We start from the raw sequence: 22,696 nt of genomic DNA on the forward strand, positions 1-22,696 counted from the left end.
ATCACGTTCGAAGTTGAAGAAGGCTTCTTCGGGCGTACCAGCCGCTCGAGGATCACTTCGGAATGCTCGCTGGTAGCCTGCGACTTTGTACTCGGAGCTACACACATTCTGTGGGCGAGATGAAAAAAATCTTTTCATGTACACGCGATCGTCGCTGGTATGCATTGTGATGCTAGGCGTGCCGCCGGGAGCAGGTTTTGTCGAAGAACTCTCCAATATCTCCATATCAGTCTGTACTGCTGGTGCCAAGGCTTGCCCAACGACAGAAACTTCTCGAGGCTCATAGTATTCGTGATGATGGTGAGCATCTGTCAGGATCATCTCGAGAGGCACTATTCTCTCCGGTAGACAGTAGGAGTATATATTTGCTCGAATTTCGGGCGGGAGACTTATGCGACGAGTTGCCATATTGTGAGCCTAGGACGGTGCTTGAACGCCTTGAATCGTATAGTGACGCCCAAAGAGCGATGGCTTGTATTTTCTTGTTGACCACGGAATTTCACTGAAAGAGAGAGGCTTCCGAAGTAGTAGCGCAGAGAATACAATGGAAAGCTTGAAAGCATGAAAACATCTTGAAGAACGACAAATGAATCACGTGGATGTGTTATATCCCGCAATCATCTTCCAATTACTTGAGCTCGGAAGGAGGAGCTCAACACAATTTACGGTAATACGCGTACGTGATACCAACGCAATCCCTTAGGTACCAAGGGTGAGGTGTTTACGGTTCCAACCGTGCTAGGTGAACCAATGGTCCAAGATTTTCTATGTCACTTCGGCACATGGCATCTCCGTAGTTCAGATAGATCTTCTACGTAGACAATGGGCTCTAGATACTGAGTATGACAGACTTAGAACAGTAACGTCAACCTAGACAGACCTTATAGTACCTTTTTGTTTAAAGTGAGCTTCTCGTAATTCTTGAACAGCGGCGATCTACCTATTATTGCTCTCCCTCCACCCCTCGATTGGCTAGCTAGAAGTTGGCGAACTCAACCTAGAACCTCACATACGATAATATTCGCTTATACATCGGTTGAGCGTAGTAGGCATCCAAAAACGCAATATCATCATCAGTCAGGGGCCTGCGACCTGTCTTCAAGTCGGCATTCTTGGGATGGACGAATTTCGTGCGGAAAACGACCTTGTAGCCGAGGTACGCAACGATGAAAATAGGCACGCCCAAGAAAGTCTGGAAAAATGCCTCTGCAGAGGGCTCTGCGCCGATAGGGAAGAGCGAGACATAACCTGTCGCAAAAAGCACCAAGAATGAGAATATAAATAGGTAGACCGATGTCAAGGGGTATGCGCGAAGCTTGAAAGCATGTGGAAGCTTCCAAGCAGGATCATTTTGCAGTTTGATGGCACGGTGCATTTGCCAGTTGCTGAGAGAGATCGTCATCCATGCCATGAAGTACACGGTCGATGCAATGGAGCTGAACCCTGTTTGAATAAATTTAGCGTTTGTGCCCGGAATCATTATGCTTTTGTACGTACAAGTGAAGATGATAGCACCGGTGTTCGAAACATTGATGTAAGTCATGACTGTAGCGAAAACTCCCGTGACCAGAAGTGAGTAGTAAGGTCGTCCCTTCTTATCCACGCGGCCCAAAACGCTTGGCAGCATTCCCATTCTTGACATGGCTTGCATGGCTCGGGAGGCAATGTACATGGCCTCAGCACCAATGGCCACAAGACCAATAATGATAACCACATTGAGAAGATCTGGAAGTCCCTTGATACCGGCGTTGGCCATCGAGATAACGAAAGGAGAGGCAGCGACGGTGCCAGTAGCCAGCAGGCGCTCATCGTCGTATCTGACGAGAAGACCGATGAAAATGGTAGATAGCTCGTAAAAGAAGATGATGCGGACGAAGAGGTTAGTGCATGCCCGAGGCATGTCCCAGCGCGGTCTCCGTGCCTCGCCTGCAGTAATGCCCATAATTTCCTGACCACCAGTGGCCCACGCAGCAAGTGTAAAGGTTTGGCAGACGCCCTTAAAGCCGTTCGGAAAGACTGGAAGTTCCTTGTAGTTTGCGCCGTGGTTTGTTGACCCGGTTGGACCAGCACCGCCTAGCATCGCAATACATGCGAAGAGAATGATAATCATAGCAGTGACCTTGGCAGCCGCCGTGGCGAATTCGAACTCGGCAAACCAACGGTTTGGCATGGCATGAATGCCAAAGACAAGAACAAGATAGACAGTCATGCAAGCGGCAGTCGGGATGGCCGTTGTCCAGTATCTAATTATGTTAGCTAATTGTCTGCACAACTATATACTCAGGAAGGCCCATACGTAAGAATAACACGGACAATCGCTCCTTCCGCTGATACGACTGTCATCCATGCTGTCCATTCGCAGAATCCTAGAGACCGTCAGAAAGAGTGGCAAGCCGGGAGTTGGTGTATTGTGTCATTTGTACCAATAGCGAAACCCAAAGCAGGGTCAACGAAACGCGACGCATGATCGATGAAGCTTCCAGTGGTTGGAAATAGACAGGTGTTCTCTGTCAAGACATTCATGACAGCAAGGGCCTATCAGAAGATATCAATATATGTGTCTCGTCTTCTCATTGTCATCTTACTGACCAGAGAGCAAATAAGGCTATAGCCGATGATCATAGCTGGGGCACCGCCATAGTGTAGTCTGAAATGGTCAGTTTTAGTTCACGTGGACAAATATCCTTGTGACATACGCCTGAGTCCTGTTAGTCTTGAAATTGGGAGAATTGGATGCACTCAGGCTTGCTCACCTTTCCAGTACTGATGAAAATACCGCTACCAATACATCCACCTAATCTTGTGTTAGTGTAAGTCGGATTAGAGACCTCCGCTGTTCATACCAAGACAAATCATCTGAATGTGACGAGAAGTAAAGGTTCGGTGGAGTTCTCGAACACTCTTGCCACCTTCGACATCGCCAACGTGTCCTTCGGCATAGCTGCTGCTATCCTCGTGAATCTGTGGAGAGGTGCTGACCTTCTTCTCGTCGGCAGCGGTGTCTGACATTGTGTCTTGTAGGGGAGATAGGAACTGGATGGACGAGAAAGATGAGCAATGCCCTGGCGGAAGAGTGAGGAAATCACAACAAGCTTTCAATTATGGTTTAGGGACGTGGTAGTCTTATGCATTCTGAAGTTATCTAGGCTAGGATGTATTGTCGTCCGAGCCACGTGAGAGACTACGATCTAAGTTCGCTTAACCTCTCAATTGGGATGCAATCTGCCCAGTCATGTCAAGGGAACAGCCGTCTCATACCTGCAGCTGGCTTTCCGTGGCGATAAACGCCCCTACATGGTAAGCTTATCGCAAGGTAGAGCTGCACCTTAGATGCCGGTGGTGGCACAGTTACACCGAATAGACGCACTTTCATTGCAGGCCACGCCATTACCTGCCGGCAGACAGATCAGCACGACTGACAATCCGGTTTGCTCCTGGTGAGGAGTCGCACAGCAACGCGAGGGTTATCTCTCAGAAGTGGAGAACGCCGTCCTGCCTTATCTCTCCCTCCAGGGTGAACTACCAACTTGGCGCGTGTTATCTATGGATATTCGATAAGACCGTCGTTGCCGTCCCCTGGTTCCCCGAGACTACTGCGTAGTAAGGATCAGTATCTAACCGTTTCTACATCAAGTATATCAGTAATTCTGGGATCCTGATAGGTTGTCGTGTTCAAGTCGCACGCTAGGCATCTGTGTCCTCCCTGTTGAGAGACAAGTGGGTGCCGTTACAGAGTTGTAGATTACCCCACTTCACTTTCATTCGATACTTATTACGGTATGAATTATTAAAGGAGCCTGGAAGACACAGCGCGTAAGGAGATCACGAGACTCCCGAAACCTAGTACGAAAATTGAGCTGGGCTCATATGTCGTTACGGCTATGGAAAGCGTCTGAGGTTCCACCAGCCCCTAGTCTACGATAGAGCAGCAGTCCAATAGGCGACATAGACTCTTTCAGAACGCACACGGATATATCGTGATCTTTGATAGGGTTAAAGAAAGCCTAGACAATCATCGTCAATTGTCATCAGAACTAGATAACCTTGAAGCAATCTAGGCCGCTGCAAACAAACTCCACGCTAAAACACCACATACCCAACCCTTATTCTACGCTCTAATGCCCAAGCCCATCCAATCGCCTCCTGTAAAGGTCTATCATCCATTATATTCGTCATAGCCTCGCACAGCGTTAAAGGAGACGCTTTAGCTAAGTCAGCATCAAGCAGACTTGCTGGTTCTCCATTACTTTCCTCCAGGAGCTCGCCTCTCTTGAACAACCGGAGCGTCTTCTCCGCCAGACTTCTGTAACTATGTCACGCCCCATGAGGCCACCTGCAAGACCGTAGACTTGGGTTTTATCATACCATCTGATGAAACGCTGCTGAAGATCTTCATCTACCGCTTCGGCGGCTGCGATGAAGCAAGGCCAGAATAGTGGCCCGGATGTTACTTTGTGCTGTCTTTTAATCTCTTCAATAGCTTCAGCGTGCGAGATGACAGCCTCAACATAAGGCTTCATATACCTCGAATGCATGGCTCGAACGTGTGAAGAGAAGTAGATGACAATGGCTTGGTGGAAAGCACGCGTCTGATGTTCGATAATTGATCTTGTCTCCGGAGTCAGATCTTGAAGACATGAAAGGGCTGAATCCACAGGCCAATCTAATATTTCTGCCTCAAGCTGGTCACATGCATCTGCAAGCCTTGACGCAGTAGCATTATCCAGCTCATGAGGAGCCCTGCGAACATGATCTAGTTGTTGGACGATATCCGTGGCTTTCCCCAGCAGAACTAGCAATGACGGTGGGATCCCATAGATGAATTCAGTTGAGCTCGCTTGTTCTTCACTGTTGGCCAGGTCATCTTCTAACCAAGACTTCGCCGTGGGCTTCTCGTCCGAGACTGTCTTCACCGGAGGAGATGCCGATTCGTCCTTTGATATTTCCACCGATTTCGTTGATGCATGTATTACCCGGAGATAGTAAAAGATGCGGTGCAGGGACCGAGCCTTTGATGAATATTTCATCTTCCAACCCTTGGTACTGCGAATGAAGCTTTCGCTTCCTGCAAGATGCATCAAGCAAGTAGATGTCTCTCCTGAAGCGACATCAATCGATACCATCGACAGCATGGCAGCCAGAAGCTCCTTATACTTAGGTTTCGAGCTAGAGGAGATGTTCTCGGTCACACACGTCTGGAGAGACTTGACCGCCTGAAACCTCAGCTGGTGACCAACGCTCCGCCACTTCTCCATCTGATCGACTTGGCCATGGCCATATCTGTTTGACAAACAGTATGCGCTGACGGATAAGATCGCATTCAGGAGAGCCTTGCGAGTATGTGATGTCGCGCCAATGACCTCTAGCTCGCCGCTTCCTTGCATCGCTCGAGGCAGATGAATTGATTTCCACGGGCTCTTGGCGTTCTCCACCATTGTGAAAATATTGACAACTTGATGTATGTAATGGTTGAGAAGGAATCTTGTCTCCGGCTTCATGAAGAAGGGAGACGGCTGAGATACCAACGCAAACGAGTCAGAGGGCGAGGGAAAGTCGGCATCATCTTCAATCGGTGGGTCATCGACCATTGCTGGAGTCATTACAGGAAATTGCGACTCCAGCAGCTGCAGGAAGCTCGGCGACGGAGATGGGAAGACTCGGGCTCCTGGTGGGAGGGCTGGCCACATTCCATCATACTCGCTCATGTAAGATGCTGTCGACGTCCTACGTGACAGGCCAAGGTATTGTCTGGCTGCATCATGAACGTATCCCTGCTCGTCGGGTAGGAACTGCGATGCATTGCCTTCTTCTGAAGCATAATCTAGAGATACATGGCTTTGTGTTGGTGACGAAAGGGTTGCTTCTGGAGCATCATCATTAGAAGCGAAGACCCCAAAGGGGCCACGCAGTTGTGTCCGAGAAGTCAATGCTTCATCTTCGTCGATGTCAAAGAGAAATTGATCAAGCTCGGAGTCATTAAAGACAGATTTTGGGGCACCTGACATGTCACCGTAAGCCTCGCATCACACTTTGCGCGCTGCAGTGAAGAATCACTCACTGAAGACGATCTGCCGCCGCTGGGACGTCGTCGTCCTGACTTGAGCTCCTACAGACTCCCCTGAGCCGGTCTCACAAGGCAACCACTGCAGGCGCGTTGAGTATCCCTCGCAGGCGAGGTTCTTTCTGGTGCATTGGTTGCAATGGGGATACGTCTCGTCGCACTTGAGCTTCCTGGCGCGGCATGTCCAGCAGCCAGTGAACGTCTTGCGACCCGTGGGCCGTTTTGTGGTGGTGGTGGACCGTGAGCTGGGTATTGCACGGCTACCCATAGCGAAGAACCCTGGCGCACTGGGTCCCCAAATACCGAGTGCGTCTCCTCGTCTCGCTTCCTCACGTCATGGGCCGCGGGCCGCCTGGAACTACGTAGTCTGATGGCCTGACAAGACTCTACGGACACGATGAGATGGGCAGATCGCGGCTCGAGGAGGATGGGAAAGAGCTGGCGTAAAATCCCCACCTTCTGGACAAGAGAGCTTTATCAAAGCATCAGGAGGGGAGATAAGAGTGGGAACTGCACCACCACTTTTAGTGCAGCTTACCTGCGGCGCACTTGCAAGGGAACCCCTGAGTGCCGGCTCCCGATGCCTCTCCGGACCAGTCGGCCGCGGCCAGGCGGCGGGTGGACGGGGCCGGGCGCTCATTGGCTCGCTATCACTTGCCAGTTTCGCTGACACCTTCCATCACGACCAGACTTGCACATTTTTCTGTGGCAACTTGACTTACACGACTTCAACGTGGGGTACTTATTGGCAATTCTACGCAATGCCTTATCTGCGTCTGCTGAACATCTGTTTGAAGGGTGCTGTTCGTGACAACAGACATCAAAGCACTGAGATAAGATAAGCTGCACCCTAAGGAACTCCTGAGTAAGTGAGTGCTGCTTTTCGATAAGGTCTGCCTGCTGCATCTTCCTCCTGTCATTTGCACCCGCACCGATGGCACCATCCGCGACCACCACCGAGACCGTGGTTCGGGACCCGGCCACGGACCCGGTCTCACTGAAGCTCGACTCCGGCCCGGTAGAAGACGATGCCCAGGACCCTTTCGCAACGGGCGGTGTCCCTTATGAAGGCATGCCAAAGTTCGACGACCTATACAAGAAGCGTCAATGGCAGCTTGAGCACATGGCCGGCGCCTTCCGAGTGTTCGCCCGGAAGGGGTTCACGGAGGGTGCTGCGGGCCACATCAGTGTCCGAGACCCTGTCGACCCAGATACCTTCTGGATCAACCCGTATGTCCCCGACAAGATATCTCACCACCGTAAGAGTAGCTGCTGACATTTCTCACAGTTATGCCAAGCATTTCGGGATGCTCAAGGCGAGCGACATGGTCCATGTCGATGAGCACGGACAGGTCATCGGAGGCGCACGATCGCCAGTCAACACTGCCGGCTTCATGATTCATAGCGCCATCCACAAAGCACATCCGCGAGTAAATGCAGCTTGTCACACACATTCAAAGTTCGGCAAGGCTTGGTCATCTTTCGGAAAGCCGCTAGAGATTCTGTCGCAGGACGCCTGCAACTTCTATCAGAACCAGGCGGTATACTCAAGGTTTGGCGGTGTGGTGATGGAGAAGGAGGAAGGCGAGCGCATCGCCGAGGCTATGGGCGACGCGCGATGCGTAATTCTACAGAACCACGGTCTGCTGACGACGGGATCGACTGTTGACGAGGCGGCGTACCTCTTCACGCTGGCTGAGCGGACTTGCGAGGTGCAGATGCGCATTGATGCTACTGGCCGTGACAAGATCATTGTGGACGATGAGGAGGCTGCGTATACCGCCAAGTTCAATGCCAACCCGACGACGTTGTATACGGACTTTCAGCCTGACTATGAGTATGAGGTCTGGATGTCGAATGGGGAGGTGTGTAAATAAATTATTGCAGACGTTATACTTCACAGAAGATTGCATCCATCAGCATTAGACCATAGGGACTTAGACCTTCACGAGATACCAAGTTTGCATTGCGTTAAGCTCTCATATCAATATGGTGTCCCTCGTGTATGAATAATGCCGTCACATCGACTACACTGAAATGGAATATGTCTCGCGACGAGTAACACTGGCCCAATTGCGTTGAGCATGGGAACCGAACACGGTCATACCTCGCATTCCTTATTCAATAATCAAACTATCACATCATTATAGATTATAGAGGCTCACTTGGCATGCCGTATGCATGGTTCTAATGTTACTGAATTAATCTAATCTTACTCTGCACCATGAGATTTTACCCAGCATGATCATAGCTTGCTCAGAACACCTTCCGCATTCAATATTGACAAATGACCTCTGTTAATCTCGGAAACATTCTTGCATCTGTTAAACTATTAGTCACTAGGCTCGACGAGCGGGTTAAAAAGAATAGTCATACCCAGTGAGTCCCATCGCGAGCGTGAACTCGTGCTTAAGAAGCTGCAGCGCTAGCTCGACACCCTCGGATCCTTTGTACTAAACCGCAAAAAGAAGCAACCGTCAGCGATGCCTATACCATTTGTTAACGTAATACATACCGCAAGGCCCCAAATCGGCACGCGGCCAACGAAGCAGAAGTCGGCGCCGAGCGCCAGGGCCTTAAAGATGTCTGTCCCTCTCCTGATGCCGCTGTCAATCGCAATCGGGATCCTGCCCTTTGCGACGGGCGCGCACTCCCGCAGGGCGTCCAGCGTGGCGGGGACGCTGTCGAGCTGCCTGCCTCCGTGATTGGAGATGATGACGCCGTCAAAGCCGTGTCGGATCGCGAGAGCGACATCGTCGGGCGTGTACACTGTTGCTCGTCAATTTCTGGGCGGCGCATATGATACCATATGAGAGCTGCGCACCTCCTTTGATCCATACGGGCAGCTTCGTGTGCTTCCTCATGAACGCTGCTGTCTCGGCCCAGTCCAGCGCCGTCTCGTAAGCGGTACGGTCATCGGGAACGTCCAAGTTGTCGCAGTTGATGTCCTCGCCTAGATTAGGATAGACGGTCCCTTTCGGCATGGCGAACGAGTTGCGGTACTCGTTCAGTCTCTTGCCCAGGAATGCCGCATCCACTGTGAGGAATATGGCGTTGTATCCCGCCTCTATCAAATTGCCCAGGTCAGTCATCTCAAGGCCAGGTTGCACGATTTCAAGAGGGTCATACTCTCTGCTCTCTGGATCATCCTAACCACGAGTGATTTGTCCTTCACCAATGTCACTTGGAAGGCATACGGATTGCCCTTGCCCTCTGCAATTACGTCCTCCATTGACTTATTTGAATAGGTAGACAGTCCCATGGCCACGTTCATGTTCGCAGCTCCACGAGACGTCCCTACCTCGCCGTCAGGGTGGGCCAAGCCGTGCATGGCTGCGGGTGAGAAGCCAAGCGGGAAGCTGACTTTCTTGCCCATGATGGTGGTAGAGGTGTCTACTTTGGATACATCAACGAGGACTCGCGGCCTAATCCTGTACCGGTCAAAGGCGGCTCGATTGTCTGCGAGACTGGCAAGATGCTGTTAGGTTCGGTGTGCCTGACGGGGACGACAGATTGGTTATGTGTGGTGATCTTACGTTATCAGATCCATTGCACCCTCGTTGAAGTATTCTCGATACATCTTAGGCATCTTCTTAGAGGCCTGCTCCTCCAGATCCTTGATGCAGAAGACATGCTTGTCGTAGCTGGGTCCTCTGTTCGCCATTGTGCGGGCGAGTTGAGCTCTCACAACTCAATTGTTGTAGGGAGGAACTTCCGAAGGGCTTCAACCGAGGTGATCTCAGCCTCTAAAGTATAAGGCTAAGGGTGCACACAAACGTCTACTGAAGCACAATGATACCAACCAAAGAACAGGAGGTACAGGAAGCCTGGGTTACAACCAAAGGTAAATAACACCGCCAGGAGCTATCTTGATGCGCATACGAGCTTAAAGCTGTGAGCTCCACGTCCGGCACCGGTCTTATCCATAGCTATCTAGCGATCGAAATGTAGCATCGGCGCGCCCGCCCTGGTCTGCCCGGCGTGCCTTGTACCGACGATTGACGGCCAACGGCTCTGCGGCCTGCGCTATGAAGCTTTCTGGCCAAAAGTTCCAGGCCTCTAAGCTATGCAGAGCTTATCGGGCGTTGTGGTTGGCAGACATCGCCGGTCTCCGGCTGCGGTACAGCAACTTACACGTAGACGGACAGACAAAAAGGAGGGGAGCTCTTTGGTGGAGGTAAAGGGGGGAGCAATGACGGAGGAACGAGGAACTGCATGGGTGGGGATCTGTAGGTCTGCGCTAGCGATCTTAGGCGTCGATAAGAGATGCTTCAGGGGATGCTGAGGCGTCTCCGGCTGTTCGCGGGTCTGTAATTGGTGCCATCTTAGTGGGTTGGAGACCCCTGGATAGCAAAGCTGCCATTCCGTAGCGCAGCGTAGTGCAGCGTAACGCACGCACCTTGAGAAGGAACCCTTGGAGCTGATTCTTATCGACCCCGCAGATCGCGCCTTCCTGCTTGCTGCTTACTGCTCCTGCCCCTCCATTCCCCTCCTCTATCCTACAGTAACGAGATAGCTCTCTGGGTGAGCTTGATAATTCGGCTTGTGCCTATCAGCTCTCCGATCGAAAGAGACGGCGTCACTTACCAGGCCCAACCTTTTATGCATTATGGGAGGGTTTTCAATGTAGATTGGCGGCTGACCCGTGTGCTTGTGTACTACTCGTTCAAGTTTCCGTTAGCAAGCAGAATGAAAGCGGAGCCGAGTCAAGACTCGTCTACCTACCTTGAAGGAGCTGAGCTAGTCTGCCCCGAGCACGGAAGATGAGCCGGTCTGTACTTCTTAGACGCCTCCGAGTATCAGCATCACCACTGTTGACGACTTCTTGGTGTTGCTGGCCATCCTCAACGTTCTCGATTGCTGATTCCCTCATTCCATTCTCAAGTGCCTCCCGCATTCACCGTTTTCCAGTTTCGTCCCTGCTTCTCTCTTCATCTTCGGTAAAAGTTTCTTCTTCATTCTCGACGTCATCAAGAAAAATGGGCTCTTTGCCGTCAACAAAGGCCAATGTGCTCCTTGTGGGCTCTGGCGGCGTCGGCACCATGGGTGCATACGCCCTCGAGAAAGGAGGCAAGGCTTCAGTCACTGCGATCTTGCGGTCAAACTTTTCTGCCGTAGAGAAGGGCGGCTTTCAGATTGACTCTTTAGATCACGGCATCGTTAGCAACTGGAAGCCCTCAACCAGTATGTCCACGCATGTGAAGAGGCGGGAGAAGAGTTGAATGCCTCAGCGAGACTAACACGACCTCGTAGTCCGCAACACCGTCCCAGACGTGGCGGCAGAGAGCTTGCCGCCATATGACTTCATTGTCGTGACCACCAAGAACATCGCAGACGTCCACCCTACCGTGGCGGAGATCATTGCGCCGGCCGTCACACCGGGCCACACGGCCATCGCGCTGGTGCAGAACGGCCTGAACATCGAGAAGCCTCTCGTAGCAGCCTTCCCCCAGAACCCCATTATCTCCGGCATCAGTCTCATCGGCGCCACTGAAGGCCCTCACGGCACGATCAAGCACGACGACCACGATGTGCTGATCGTCGGCGCGTTCACTAACCCCAATATTCCCAAGGAGACCTCTGAGGAGGCCGCGAAGAAGTTCGTCGAGATCTACAACTGCCCCGGCGTCGAGTGTACATACGAGCCGGACGTGCTCTTCAGCCGGTGGCGGAAGCTGCTGTATAATGCCAGCTTCAACAGTGTCGCAACCGTCCTGCGCATGGACACGACGAGGATGCGCATCAGTGAGCATGTCATTGACAACTTGATACGGCCGGTCATTCTAGAAATCATGGCCACGGCCAAGGCGGCCGGTGTGAACCTGCCGGAAGAGCTGGTTGAAAAATTCATCACCATTGATCCATTCGAGGCGTTCTTCAAGCCGAGTATGTGTCAAGACATCATAAAGGTACAAATCAGGATCACTCGACTCACTTTCATTTGATGAGCCGCTAATGAAAGCTGTTATAGGGAAATTATATTGAGTACGAGAATATTGTTGGCGAGCCATTAAGAGAAGCAGAGAGACTCGGTGTGCCCACGCCGACTTTAAGAGTGATTTACGGGTTCTGCAAGGGCCTGCAATGGCAGACAATGGAAGCTAAGGGGCTCATCACTGTCCCCAAGACGAGCTCACCGGACATGAAGTACGGCGAGAAATAGATCATATAGATATGGGCGCAGTGCCGTAATACCAGCAACATGTTAAAGCAATACTACATCTCGTATTGTGAACGGCCCAATGTAGTTAATGTTATAGACAGCAGCAAATGGCCTAGCTATGGCTAAACATAGCTCCTCTGACATTCAGGACTGCAACACTCAGAATTGCGATGTTGCCGTATGATCAAAACGTCTTGGGTCTGGAAATGTAGCAACGTAAAATGGATTATTCTCATATCTACGATTAAGTAAAGGTCTGCAAATATCCAGATCAAAGTTTAGCTTGGAACAGCCCCAGCGACTTCTCCTCCTTGCTCAGCGCCTCAATGACCTCCTCCGCACCTCTCTCGCCACTTCGCACCGCACCCTCCATATAGCCTTTCCACTCAAAGCTCGTCTCCGTGCCCACAAAGTGCACCGCGCCAAACACTTCCCTCAGAGCCTGGCCGTGGGCTTCCATGACACCTGGTCCCATGACAGGACTCGGGCCGCCCTTACTCCATTCCTCCTCATTCCAAACCTGCACGAGCACTTCCTTCGGCTCTGGCGGCGGTCCGCCAACAGACCCGTAGATCTCGCCAATGTGCTTCACCACGGCAGCCACACGAGCCTCGCGCGTTGGCAAGGCGGACCAGGCAATGCCGCTTTGGCCAACGCAAAAGCAGGTCATGGTGTACGAGCCGTCGATGTCGACGCTCGTGTCCCGCGCAATGGATACGGGGCCCTGGAACGACTGCGTCAGGCCGCAGAAACCCCTCGCGCGCCACCAGGGCTGCTTGTACACGAGAATTACCTTGGCGAGGAAGCCCAGCGACAGCTGCGACACGAGGCCGGCCTTGGTGGCCGGAAGCGGCGGGCTGAACTCGATGTCGGCGTACAGCGGCGTAGGCACGGAGACGATGACCTTGCGGCAGTGGATCTGAGTTCCGTCTCGTGCCGTCACGGCCGCCCACTGGCCGAGCTGCTCGATGCGGCGCACGGGTGTTGACAGGAGCACGCTGCCGGGGGTCATGGCGGCCGCTAGCCCTTTGCTGAAGCTCTGTGTGCCTTGACGGATTCGCAGATGTTGACCACCGGCGTACGTATCGGAACGCATCACGAGAAGGCCACCGCCGGACTTGCAGTAGTCGAGGAAGAAGAGCGCGCTGACCTCGTGCGGATCCTTACCAAGCATAGCTCGTGTCCAAATTGTCACTGTTGATAGAGTGGTGGGAGTGGCACCGAGTGATAGAACAAAATCGGCAACGGATTGACCATTGAAGGAGGCCTTATGAGCCCATGGCGAGTGGATGTCAACAGTGTGGCAGAATTCCTCGAACTTGTCCCGGACCATAGCAAGGTTGTCCTGGTCTTCCTTTGAAAACTGTTTTCGCTTGTCAGTTTGGTCTCAGGGATAATTGGAGACAACGCTGTACGAACGTTTGGCAGAGCCCCGAACGGAAACCGTCCAGCCTCTTGCGACATGGCGTCCCCCTTAACATTCTGCTCGACTGTCTCGAGACCGAAACGTTGTGCCAAAGCCCACATGCGGCTCTGGTTGACGCTGTTGATCCATGCAGCTCCAACGTCCATGCCTCCCTTTCCACCGTTGATTGGCACTGTCCAGGTCTTGCCGCCCACCCTGTCACGGGCTTCCAAGACAACACATGAGTAGCCGGCTTTCTGCACATCGTACGCGGCTTGGAGCCCGCTCAATCCTGCGCCGACAACAACCACGTCCACGTTTGCCACGCTCTTCAAGGGCGGTCTGATGAAAGCAGGCAGAGTGCTGGGATCTCTCACAGCTGCCACCGCTTCAATTTCAAACAGATAGTCAGGGCTTGCCAGTGCCGGCACAGGTACCAGCGTGGTAACCGGCCGAAGCCCTTTCAGCCACTTGGGGATGATCTCGGCATGTGGGCGATTCTTGGGATCATAGTTGACGATATAGTAGGTGAGCTTGACGATGTCTCGAGGGCTTGCGCCTGCAGCAAGCAGGCATGCCTCCAAATTTGCAAGAGCTTGTTTGATTTGCTCTGGATAGGAGCTCGATGTCTTCCCGTTGATATCACTCCCGACCTGACCAGCTGTGTGAATTGTGTGAACTCCCGGTCGGATCACAGCTGTGTGAGAGTTGATGGGACCTGGTGCGAGCTCGCCAGGGCTGATGAGACGAGCAGCTGGCTCTGAAGGCATCTTCGGAGTGTTGTGGCCTCAATTGCAGCGGTATAACTAAATTGTTCTCAAGGTGCAACCCGTAGCTATTCACAACTACTTAGAATTGTCTAAGTCATTTGTATGGTCACGGAGCTCGGAACTGAGTTGCAGACAAGCAACATCAACGGAGCTCCATCCATCGGTTCTCGTGCTGTCGGAACTCAAACATGCATGCAGCTCGGAGGACTGCAGAGACGCAGGGTCCCCGCCGTCTCGGCGCCTTCATGCTGAGGCTATCTCCAGCTGTGGAGCGCATGATAAGCTCGCAGGACCCTTTGTGAGTGAACCGCACCAAGCCGCGATAAGATTCTTACGAATCAAGGTGAAATTACTGGCGATACTTGCATGTTCTCAAAGCCGGCGTTGCGGGGGAGGTCTGGGAAAGTCTCGCCTGGGCCTGCCCTGTCTCTAGGCTCCCAAGGGCGCCTCATCCACTAGCCTGGTGCCCCTCCAGTGGGTGTTAGTGCTGCTGCAGATCCCGACTTCGGTTACTGAATCGATTTGTTGAAGCTCCAAGTCCCCCAGCTTCTTGGGTAGGGGAAACAACCAGCCGTGGGCTCCTTATCAGTGGTGGCGTTCAACCAGCTAGCTGCCCTAGGATTCGATGATGGCTGCTGTAGAGAGATAAGCTAGGCGCGTGGAGGAGGCACACGGTGATCCCTTAAGTGAAGCATCGTTTGAATGTGTGTTCTGCTATTGTTCAATATGCAACATATAGTGATTCAAGATGTCTTCCACACTTGCCAACCAGCTAAGCCTTCCTGAGGCGTTTGACGCCGCTGCGAATGACTTTGCAAAGGCGAACTCTAAGAGCGGGGAGATAAACAAAAAGTCGCTCGATGCGGTCCCTGGAGGTATGCAAACGTAATGCTCGGTATGATCCAAGCTGTGTCGATGCTCATGTGTCAAAGGAACAACTCGAAATGTCGTCTTCATGAAGCCATTTCCAGTGGTCATGGCGTCAGGAGACGGGGCATATCTGACCGATGTCGATGGACACCGCTATCTAGATCTCTGTGGAGAATACTCGGCTGGCATGTTTGGCCATTCGCACCCAGTCATCAAGAAGGCAATGCACGATGCTATTGACCAAGGTTTTGCGTTGGGAAGCGTAAACCAATATGAGGGGAAGCTAGGGCGGCTTGTCTGTGACCGTTTCCCCAGCATTGAGAAAGTGCGCTTCTCGAACTCTGGTACGGAGGCTGTTACCACATGTCTGGCTCTCATCCGGGCCTATCAGGCGAAGAGCACATTCCTCGTCTTTCAGTAAGGCTACATGTGTTTGTGGAAAGTTACATCGAAGAGCAACTAACCACATATCCTCAGGGGCGGTTATCATGGCGGCCTCGCCGCCTTTGCTTACCAGAAAGAGAACAATATGGCGCAGGCGGGAACACTTACAATGAATGTCCCGCACAAGTTCGTAGCCGCGCCTTACAATGATATTGCGGCAATGGAGGCGCTCGTGGAGGAGCACAAAGACGATCTGGCCGCCATTGTCATGGAACTGGTGCAAGGCTCATCTGGATGCGTCCCGGCCGACCTTCCCTTCGTCAAAGCCTGCCGCGCCAAAGCAACCGAAGTCGGTGCAGTGCTGCTCTTCGATGAAGTGATGACCTCGCGCATGTCTGTTGGAGGCTATCAATCGCTCCTAGGTGTTTACCCTGACATGACTACACTTGGAAAATATCTGGCTGGAGGTGGCTGCAATTTCGGGGCATTTGGTGGCAAAAAAGAGATTATGGATATGCTTGAACCAGGAAAACCAGGAGGTGTATATCATAGTGGGACGTATAACAACAATGTCGTGACGATGTCCACAGCAATCACTACTCTAGAGCAGGTATGGACCTCGGAGGTCGCGCAAGAGCTCTGGGACAACGGCGTTTGGCTGCGAGAAGTACTCAACACACTATCAGCGAAGATGGGCTCGACGTTACATGTCAGTGGAACAGGAAGCCTTATGAATGTTCATTTCACAGTCAAAGAGGTGAAGAGTGCTGCTGATGCGCAGGCTGGAGATGCTGTACTCCGGGAGCTCTTCTTCCTTGATATGCTTAAGAAAGGATTCTTCCTTGCTCGTAGAGGAATGATCGCGTTGATGACTGTACATACCAGAGAGCAGCTGTTGACTTTTATCGAGGCTGTCAAAGAGTTCCTGGACGAGAGAAGAGTATACGCAAGTCTTCCAAATTAAAACCTATAGGCACAATCAACAGTTCCACTATAGAGCTCTATAGGGTCTCATTGATTTGCATAACTATAATAATGCATGCGGGATTGTTGCTCTCTGGCAAGTGGTGCCGGGCAAATGTGGAGAAGATGGCACTGGATTTGAGCTAATGCAGCAACTTATCGCGCCATGTTTGGCCTTATCTATGTGTTATCTCTCCCGAAGTTTGTTTCCGAGAGGCAGATGTTTCATTCATTTGACTTAGTTCACGGCGTCTTATACTTAGCAGAAGGTTAGCCTCATAGTTTCCATAGCGATCCTCAACATTTCATCGGTTGAAGATACATGAAATAGAGAAATGCCACTGGTGTGTGTTCTTGGTTCGGGCATCATTGGCCTGGCTTCCGCAACGCTTCTCACGGATGCCGGCTATAATATTATCGTGGTAGCTCGAGACATGCCTGGAGACCCAGGGGGGTTGTCGTGGGCAAGTCCTAGGTGAGCTTGCAATTATTCCACTGCCAAAACAGAGCTAAAAAGTCTCAGCGCGGGAGCGGCTATCCTACCAGCCCCCGAGCCGCAGGATGCTCAGATGCAGGTTGACTCTTTCAAGTATTATTGGGCTCTGGCAAACAGAGACCCGACAAGTGGAGCACAGGTAAGTCTTCACGAAGACAGCAGTCCTCATACAGAGACTCATATCACATAGATTATGAAAGCTACAGAATATTATGATATCTACGACGATGACTCCAAGATCTGGTACAAAAAGGCTTTCCCGCACTATCGACGCCTCCGACCTGATGAACTACCGGAAGGCGTCACCGTTGGTTTCTCGATGAGCACTTGTGCAGTGAACCCCGCAATAATACTCCCATGGCTTCAAGCAAGGCTAGAGGAGAAGGGGGTCAAGTTTATACGCTTTACAGCCGAGTCCCTGGATCAAGTACGGCAGATGACTGGGGCCAAGATTGTTGTCAATGCAACAGGACTAGGTGCAAAGAAACTCGCCAATGACGAACGCGTAACCGCTGTTCGCGGACAGACGATGTTCGTACGCAACAAAGACGATTGGAATGAGCTCAGGCTTCGGCAGGGCACCGAGTACACCTACACAATCCCACGCATGTTTTCAGGAGGCGTGATTATTGGTGGAGTGCGTCAGCCTGGTAATCTGAGTACAACCGCCGATACGAGTCTTAGAGAGGACATTCTCCGGAGAGTAAATAAATTAACAGACAATGCTTTCAAGGATGTGAACCTCGAAGCCGATGTGGAGGACATCGTAGGGTTTCGTCCCGGGAGAGAGGGAGGATTCAGGCTGGAAGTAGAAGGACAAAATGTGGTTCACGCTTATGGGTTTGACGGTATGGGCTATGTCCACAGTTTCGGCGCTGCAAAAAGAGTAACAGCACTTGTGGGAGAGTTACTTGCGAAAAAGAGCAAGCTATAGCTGAGATGAGACGTTTCTAATCTGCATATAAGCATGAGCAATTATAATTATCATAGATAGTGATTAGGTCACACTTGTAGGCTGTATGTTGTGATCAACATATCATGCACCCTAATGGGCTATATTGAACATATTGAACATTTTACAGATTCTAATGACAGAGCATATTGATCTAGAGAAAACACCACTTCGATTGAAACCTTAAATCTCTGGAAATGACTAGTCTTTAGGTAAGTGTGTCTGCGTGCTAACTACTCTACTAGTCTCAATAGTCATGAGGTCAAGGTCAGCCGCCCGCGAAAATTCAAATCTTTATCCTGTAGCCAGAGCTACAAGTCGATCTTGGCTTCCATTGAAGATATCGGAATCGCCGCCCTACAGGTTTTAGTCATTGTCTAAGAGAAATCTGACGCGAGGTCTAACTCACATATGTGTATGCATCACTATTCTGCCAAATGGTTTGGTACGACCATCCACCCGGTATTGTTCCTACCGAGCTCGAATAGTGCGCTAGCACCAGTGGATTCGTGCTCGCAAATGCGTTGGAGTTTCCTGTGCAATCGGTCCACCAACTCGGGCTGGTGTAGATCATCGGATACCTTCCAGTCTTCGAGTGATACTGGTCACTGAATGACTTAATCCAGGACACCATTGCGCTAGCTGATAGTCCCCAACACTCCGCAGATGATCCAGACTCCATATCGAGCATGCCCGGCAACGTTACACCATCAGCAGACCACCCACCACCATGGGCCAAGAAATAATCTGCCTGCGCAGCACCTGTTCCAGAATTTGGATGAGCGAAGTGGTAACCGCCTCGGATGAAGCCAGCACTTGTTGCACTTGTGTAGTGGGAAGAGAAGGTCGGGTCCGTATACGTAGTCCCTTCAGTTGCCTTATCCTATGTTAGCTGCCAATATCTAGAATGGTCAACTAATTGGAATAGACTGGATAGCTAAATACCTTGATGATCACGAATCGAGCCCCAGAAGAGTATGCTGCGGCAAAGTCGACAGAGCTCTGATAATGAGAAATATCGAACCCTTGCACAGTTGCCCTGGCAGCAGCGATCAAGTTGACGAGCACAAAACCTAACTTCATTGTGGTTTTGTCTGTGGTGTTCTCGATATCATGGAATTATTCCTATTTGAATTGCAACAATTGTCTCTACTTTTGTTGAACTTATGAGCCTTTATATATCTCATTCTCTCCCAGCCCGACCGGCAGTTGCCGGTCGGGCCGTTGAAGACTTCATCTTACACCGCGTGGTGGCTGTTCTAGCGCCCCTGAGGCCATATGCAAAACATTTTCTCCGCATATTTTCAGCCATTGAAAGTTCTGAAGCAGACCATGCTGCGCCGATCATCCCGCGACAGAAAGCCCAACTCGTGGTCTGATCCCCAACGTCTCTCAGCCGCAGCGTCATCTCCCGGCTTTCGTGCCACCAAGAGGAACGCCATCTCGCTAGAATTCACTGGAAAAAGAAGCTGCGACTACAGCACATCATTAGATTTGAGCAAATAGAAAGCCAGTGTCAGAGCCCGGGATGCCGATCTGTCCTAGGGATAATGCGGGAAGGCGAGACAAGCTTCAAGTCGAGCTATCTTTGGCAAGGTTTGGCGTACTCGACTTCCTGTTCTAGGATAGTTAGTCTGTCAGGGGTTGTGTCGATCACTTCAGCTGCGCTTCTGGAATGCGGAGCATATATCAAGGGATTACCCTAGACTTCCATCAGTGAGTTCAATAATTTTGTAATGTGAAATCATAGTGATCCAGATTTGTCCGCTTGTTGCACGAGATTGTTGATCCAATGGGTAAACCATCCGTCCGAAAGAGTCTAAAGCGTCTCGTTGCGCGTAAAGAAGACGGGTATTGCGGGATGGTGACGAGGCGTGAATTCGAAAGAGCTCTTATCCAAGTTACCCTTAAATCAAGCCACATTGCTACCTCATGATGTGGGCGAATTAGCTATTCCTAAGAGCTGCAATGCTATCTTCAACTGCCATATGCGCTTAGCAAGTTAACACCTGTATAAGTTGATTGGCTGTCATCAAATCAGATGCCGCCCCGGCAAATAGACCAGGACCTCTCTGGTCTACTGTAAAACTGAATTCGAAGAATCCATCTGGATAAATCACGCCATTCTGAACGAATTTAGTAATGGGGTCTTCTAAGGACTGATAAGACGTCAGCCTTAGAACCTTGGAAGGCTAGGATCAAGTCAGATAGATGGAAATCCTTGGCATATCATGTAAGACAACGTGGCCCTGTACATTTGTGTTTGACTATGTGCAGTTCGAAGCTTAGTGCCAATAAATTTGGGATAGATGCTCAGTAGAAAGAGTTGTGATTGAAGGTTCTAAGGCTCTATTCAATTGCCACTAGAAAGCATCCTCTCTTCGCTCGCCAATATCTAGGCAACCTTAATCACAACCTTCCCAAAATGGTTCTTGTCCCACTATTTCTTTTGTCAGCATTTACTTGTAGTTTCTCGGTGGTTAGAAATCTTACCATATACTCGTAAGCCTCCTTGGCCTGATCCAGCTCGAAAACCTTCTTGTCAATCACAGGCTGAATGCTATTGACCTCAATTGCATTGACCATCTCCTCCATCATCTCCCTTGAGCCCACATAGACGCCTCGGAATGTGCATAGGTTGTTCAAAGCATCTAGCGCGCTGACCTTTGGCTTAACACCGCCGAGGAAACCAATGATAGAAATGGTGCCCTCCAGCTTGATAGCCTTGAGGCTCTGCTCTAGGGTGTTCTCTCCGCCGACCTCAATGATGTTGTCCACACCCGTTCCATCCTTTGTGTACTTGCGAGCGGTCTCGCCCCAGTTGGCGTCTTCCTTGTAATTCAGGACATAGTCGGCGCCGAGCTTTTTCAGTTCTTCAACCTTGTCCGCAGACGAGGTGGTAGCAATCACTTTAGCACCAGCTGCCTTGGCGAACTGCAACGCGAATATGCTGACACCTCCGGTACCTTGAACGAGCACGGTCTGGCCGGGCTTTAGGGGTTTCAGACCATATAGAGCGTTCCAGCTAGTCAGAGCCGCACAAGTGAGGGTGCTCGCCTGGAGACCGTTAAGGTTGCGGGGAGCTTTCACCAATCCGGACTCAGCAAACGTGCCGTACTCTCGTAGGGTGCCGTCTAAGACACCACCCAGACCTGATTGCATAGCAGCAGGGTCGGCAGGGCCAAATTGATGAGCCTGATTGAAGAGAGTGCAGACTTTGTCACCCTTCTTGAACTTAGTTACCCGGGATCCGACCTCGACGACCTCTCCAGCACCATCTGAGCAGGCGGCGATGGGAACATTGGCCGGGAATGGATACAAACCCTAACAGTGTTAGTCTAAGAGGTGGTAACATCATGCTGGGAACATGCCTTCGGGATAATGAGGTCACGATAGTTCAATGAGACCGCATGGATCTTGACGAGGACGTCATTCTCGCCGACCTTGGGGAGCGGGACATCGCCGTACTCAAGACCACTAAAGTCCTTCTCGGTGCTGGTGATGGTCCATTGCTTCATAGTTGATGGCGCCATGATGATTCTGCCGTATCCTAGATTCTTGCTCGCTGAGTATCAGATGCCGAATATGCCTTGCTGGTCAAGTTGTCTGAGTTCGGGTAAGGGCAAGCGGAGGTCCACATTAAGTAGCGGCGGCAGCAGTAGCACACATGGGGAAGAAACTTTGCTATCTGACCAATTCTCATGTCTGAGCTCGATCGCGCTTGCCCTCATTGCTTTGGTTTCTAAGCTCATCTTGGCACGCGAGCTACCTAATCACAGCACAGTACTCGCTCGACCGGATCATCCAGAGCGCAGATGGTGGGTCCAGCCCCGTCGATACCGAGGTGACGCTATTGCTACGTGGTGTCCTAGCTAGTAGCTTTTCGAGCCGGATTTGTAATTCTTGACACAGAGCCCCAAGAGTCTGTCCAAGAGCCTGCGATGGGCCACTCAAGACTGTTAGTGTTTGGGGGGAAGAACTGGATATTCCGCAGTCATTGCGTCATAGAGATCCATGTGCCGAAAAGGGGGCAAAGTGGAGGTGATTTCGGGAACTAAACGCAAATGTGCTGTGCTCCGCGCCGGTAAGCTAGTCAAGCATGTCTAGCATGATAATCAGGTCTTACAATAAGAACTCAAAAGTAATGTTCTATTTACTTGTTTGTAAGTGTGTTGCTCACCATAATCTGAATGCCTGATGTCTAATCTATGCCGTTGCATTTGTGTTTGACCTATCAGCTTACATTACAGTCTAATTCCAGTGCTTCAAGTCCACATCTCCACATACCACATTTCCACTGATAATTCATCAGAGGGAACGAATTGTATGAGCTTAGCGAAGGTTTGACAGGGTCACCTATCACCTTAATTTATCAGCCTCAACAAACATATGCTTCTCGGTCCGCACCTCTCATCCCGGGGAATATATATTACGGACGTGGTAAGCGCCTTGTGTTACGTATGACAAAGCGGACTGTCTATTCCACTTCCTGACTCGCAAAGAGATTGCCAGCTCAGGTTTGGTAAGCAGACCCATAGAGGTTCTCATGAGAGATAAGATAGGGCAGAGGCTGGAAATACTTTAATTTATATGGCTTTCCAATCGGTAAGGTTACTTTGGGACTGTGGAGAG

General features: G+C 51.1%; 7 protein-coding genes across 7 annotated transcripts; 3 read left to right on the top strand and 4 right to left on the bottom strand.

The window, feature by feature from the left end:
• Positions 1 to 997: 997 nt before the first annotated feature.
• UCRPA7_7151 (putative aat family amino acid transporter protein) lies at positions 998 to 3,009 on the bottom strand (the record flags this gene model as incomplete). The annotated part of the gene is made up of 6 exons (XM_007919685.1): positions 998 to 1,443; positions 1,498 to 2,243; positions 2,297 to 2,327; positions 2,590 to 2,605; positions 2,754 to 2,794; positions 2,844 to 3,009. The coding sequence occupies 6 exons, from the start codon at positions 3,007 to 3,009 to the stop codon at positions 998 to 1,000; spliced, it is 1,446 nt and encodes a 481-aa protein (XP_007917876.1).
• Positions 3,010 to 6,995: 3,986 nt separating this feature from the next.
• UCRPA7_7152 (putative class ii aldolase family protein) lies at positions 6,996 to 7,938 on the top strand (the record flags this gene model as incomplete). The annotated part of the gene is made up of 2 exons (XM_007919686.1): positions 6,996 to 7,291; positions 7,350 to 7,938. 2 exons carry the CDS (start codon positions 6,996 to 6,998, stop codon positions 7,936 to 7,938), a joined length of 885 nt encoding a protein of 294 aa, XP_007917877.1.
• A 368-nt stretch (positions 7,939 to 8,306) lies between these two features.
• On the bottom strand, positions 8,307 to 9,725 carry UCRPA7_7153 (putative fmn-dependent dehydrogenase family protein; the record flags this gene model as incomplete). Its single annotated transcript, XM_007919687.1, has 6 exons — positions 8,307 to 8,382; positions 8,438 to 8,514; positions 8,577 to 8,830; positions 8,886 to 9,128; positions 9,191 to 9,528; positions 9,598 to 9,725. 6 exons carry the CDS (start codon positions 9,723 to 9,725, stop codon positions 8,307 to 8,309), a joined length of 1,116 nt encoding a protein of 371 aa, XP_007917878.1.
• Positions 9,726 to 11,040: 1,315 nt separating this feature from the next.
• On the top strand, positions 11,041 to 12,224 carry UCRPA7_7154 (putative 2-dehydropantoate 2-reductase family protein; the record flags this gene model as incomplete). Its single annotated transcript, XM_007919688.1, has 3 exons — positions 11,041 to 11,245; positions 11,315 to 11,970; positions 12,033 to 12,224. 3 exons carry the CDS (start codon positions 11,041 to 11,043, stop codon positions 12,222 to 12,224), a joined length of 1,053 nt encoding a protein of 350 aa, XP_007917879.1.
• Positions 12,225 to 12,495: 271 nt separating this feature from the next.
• On the bottom strand, positions 12,496 to 14,399 carry UCRPA7_7155 (putative flavin-containing amine protein; the record flags this gene model as incomplete). Its single annotated transcript, XM_007919689.1, has 2 exons — positions 12,496 to 13,587; positions 13,644 to 14,399. The coding sequence occupies 2 exons, from the start codon at positions 14,397 to 14,399 to the stop codon at positions 12,496 to 12,498; spliced, it is 1,848 nt and encodes a 615-aa protein (XP_007917880.1).
• A 748-nt stretch (positions 14,400 to 15,147) lies between these two features.
• Positions 15,148 to 16,617, top strand: UCRPA7_7156 (putative aminotransferase class-iii protein; the record flags this gene model as incomplete). The annotated part of the gene is made up of 3 exons (XM_007919690.1): positions 15,148 to 15,274; positions 15,332 to 15,686; positions 15,747 to 16,617. 3 exons carry the CDS (start codon positions 15,148 to 15,150, stop codon positions 16,615 to 16,617), a joined length of 1,353 nt encoding a protein of 450 aa, XP_007917881.1.
• A 3,842-nt stretch (positions 16,618 to 20,459) lies between these two features.
• On the bottom strand, positions 20,460 to 21,582 carry UCRPA7_7157 (putative zinc-containing alcohol protein; the record flags this gene model as incomplete). Its single annotated transcript, XM_007919691.1, has 3 exons — positions 20,460 to 20,504; positions 20,558 to 21,388; positions 21,472 to 21,582. The coding sequence occupies 3 exons, from the start codon at positions 21,580 to 21,582 to the stop codon at positions 20,460 to 20,462; spliced, it is 987 nt and encodes a 328-aa protein (XP_007917882.1).
• Positions 21,583 to 22,696: the final 1,114 nt, after the last annotated feature.

The sequence above is a fragment of the Phaeoacremonium minimum genome, assembly GCF_000392275.1.
Source record: "Phaeoacremonium minimum UCRPA7 unplaced genomic scaffold PA7_03_scaffold_500, whole genome shotgun sequence".
Classification (NCBI taxonomy): Eukaryota; Fungi; Ascomycota; class Sordariomycetes; order Togniniales; family Togniniaceae; genus Phaeoacremonium; species Phaeoacremonium minimum.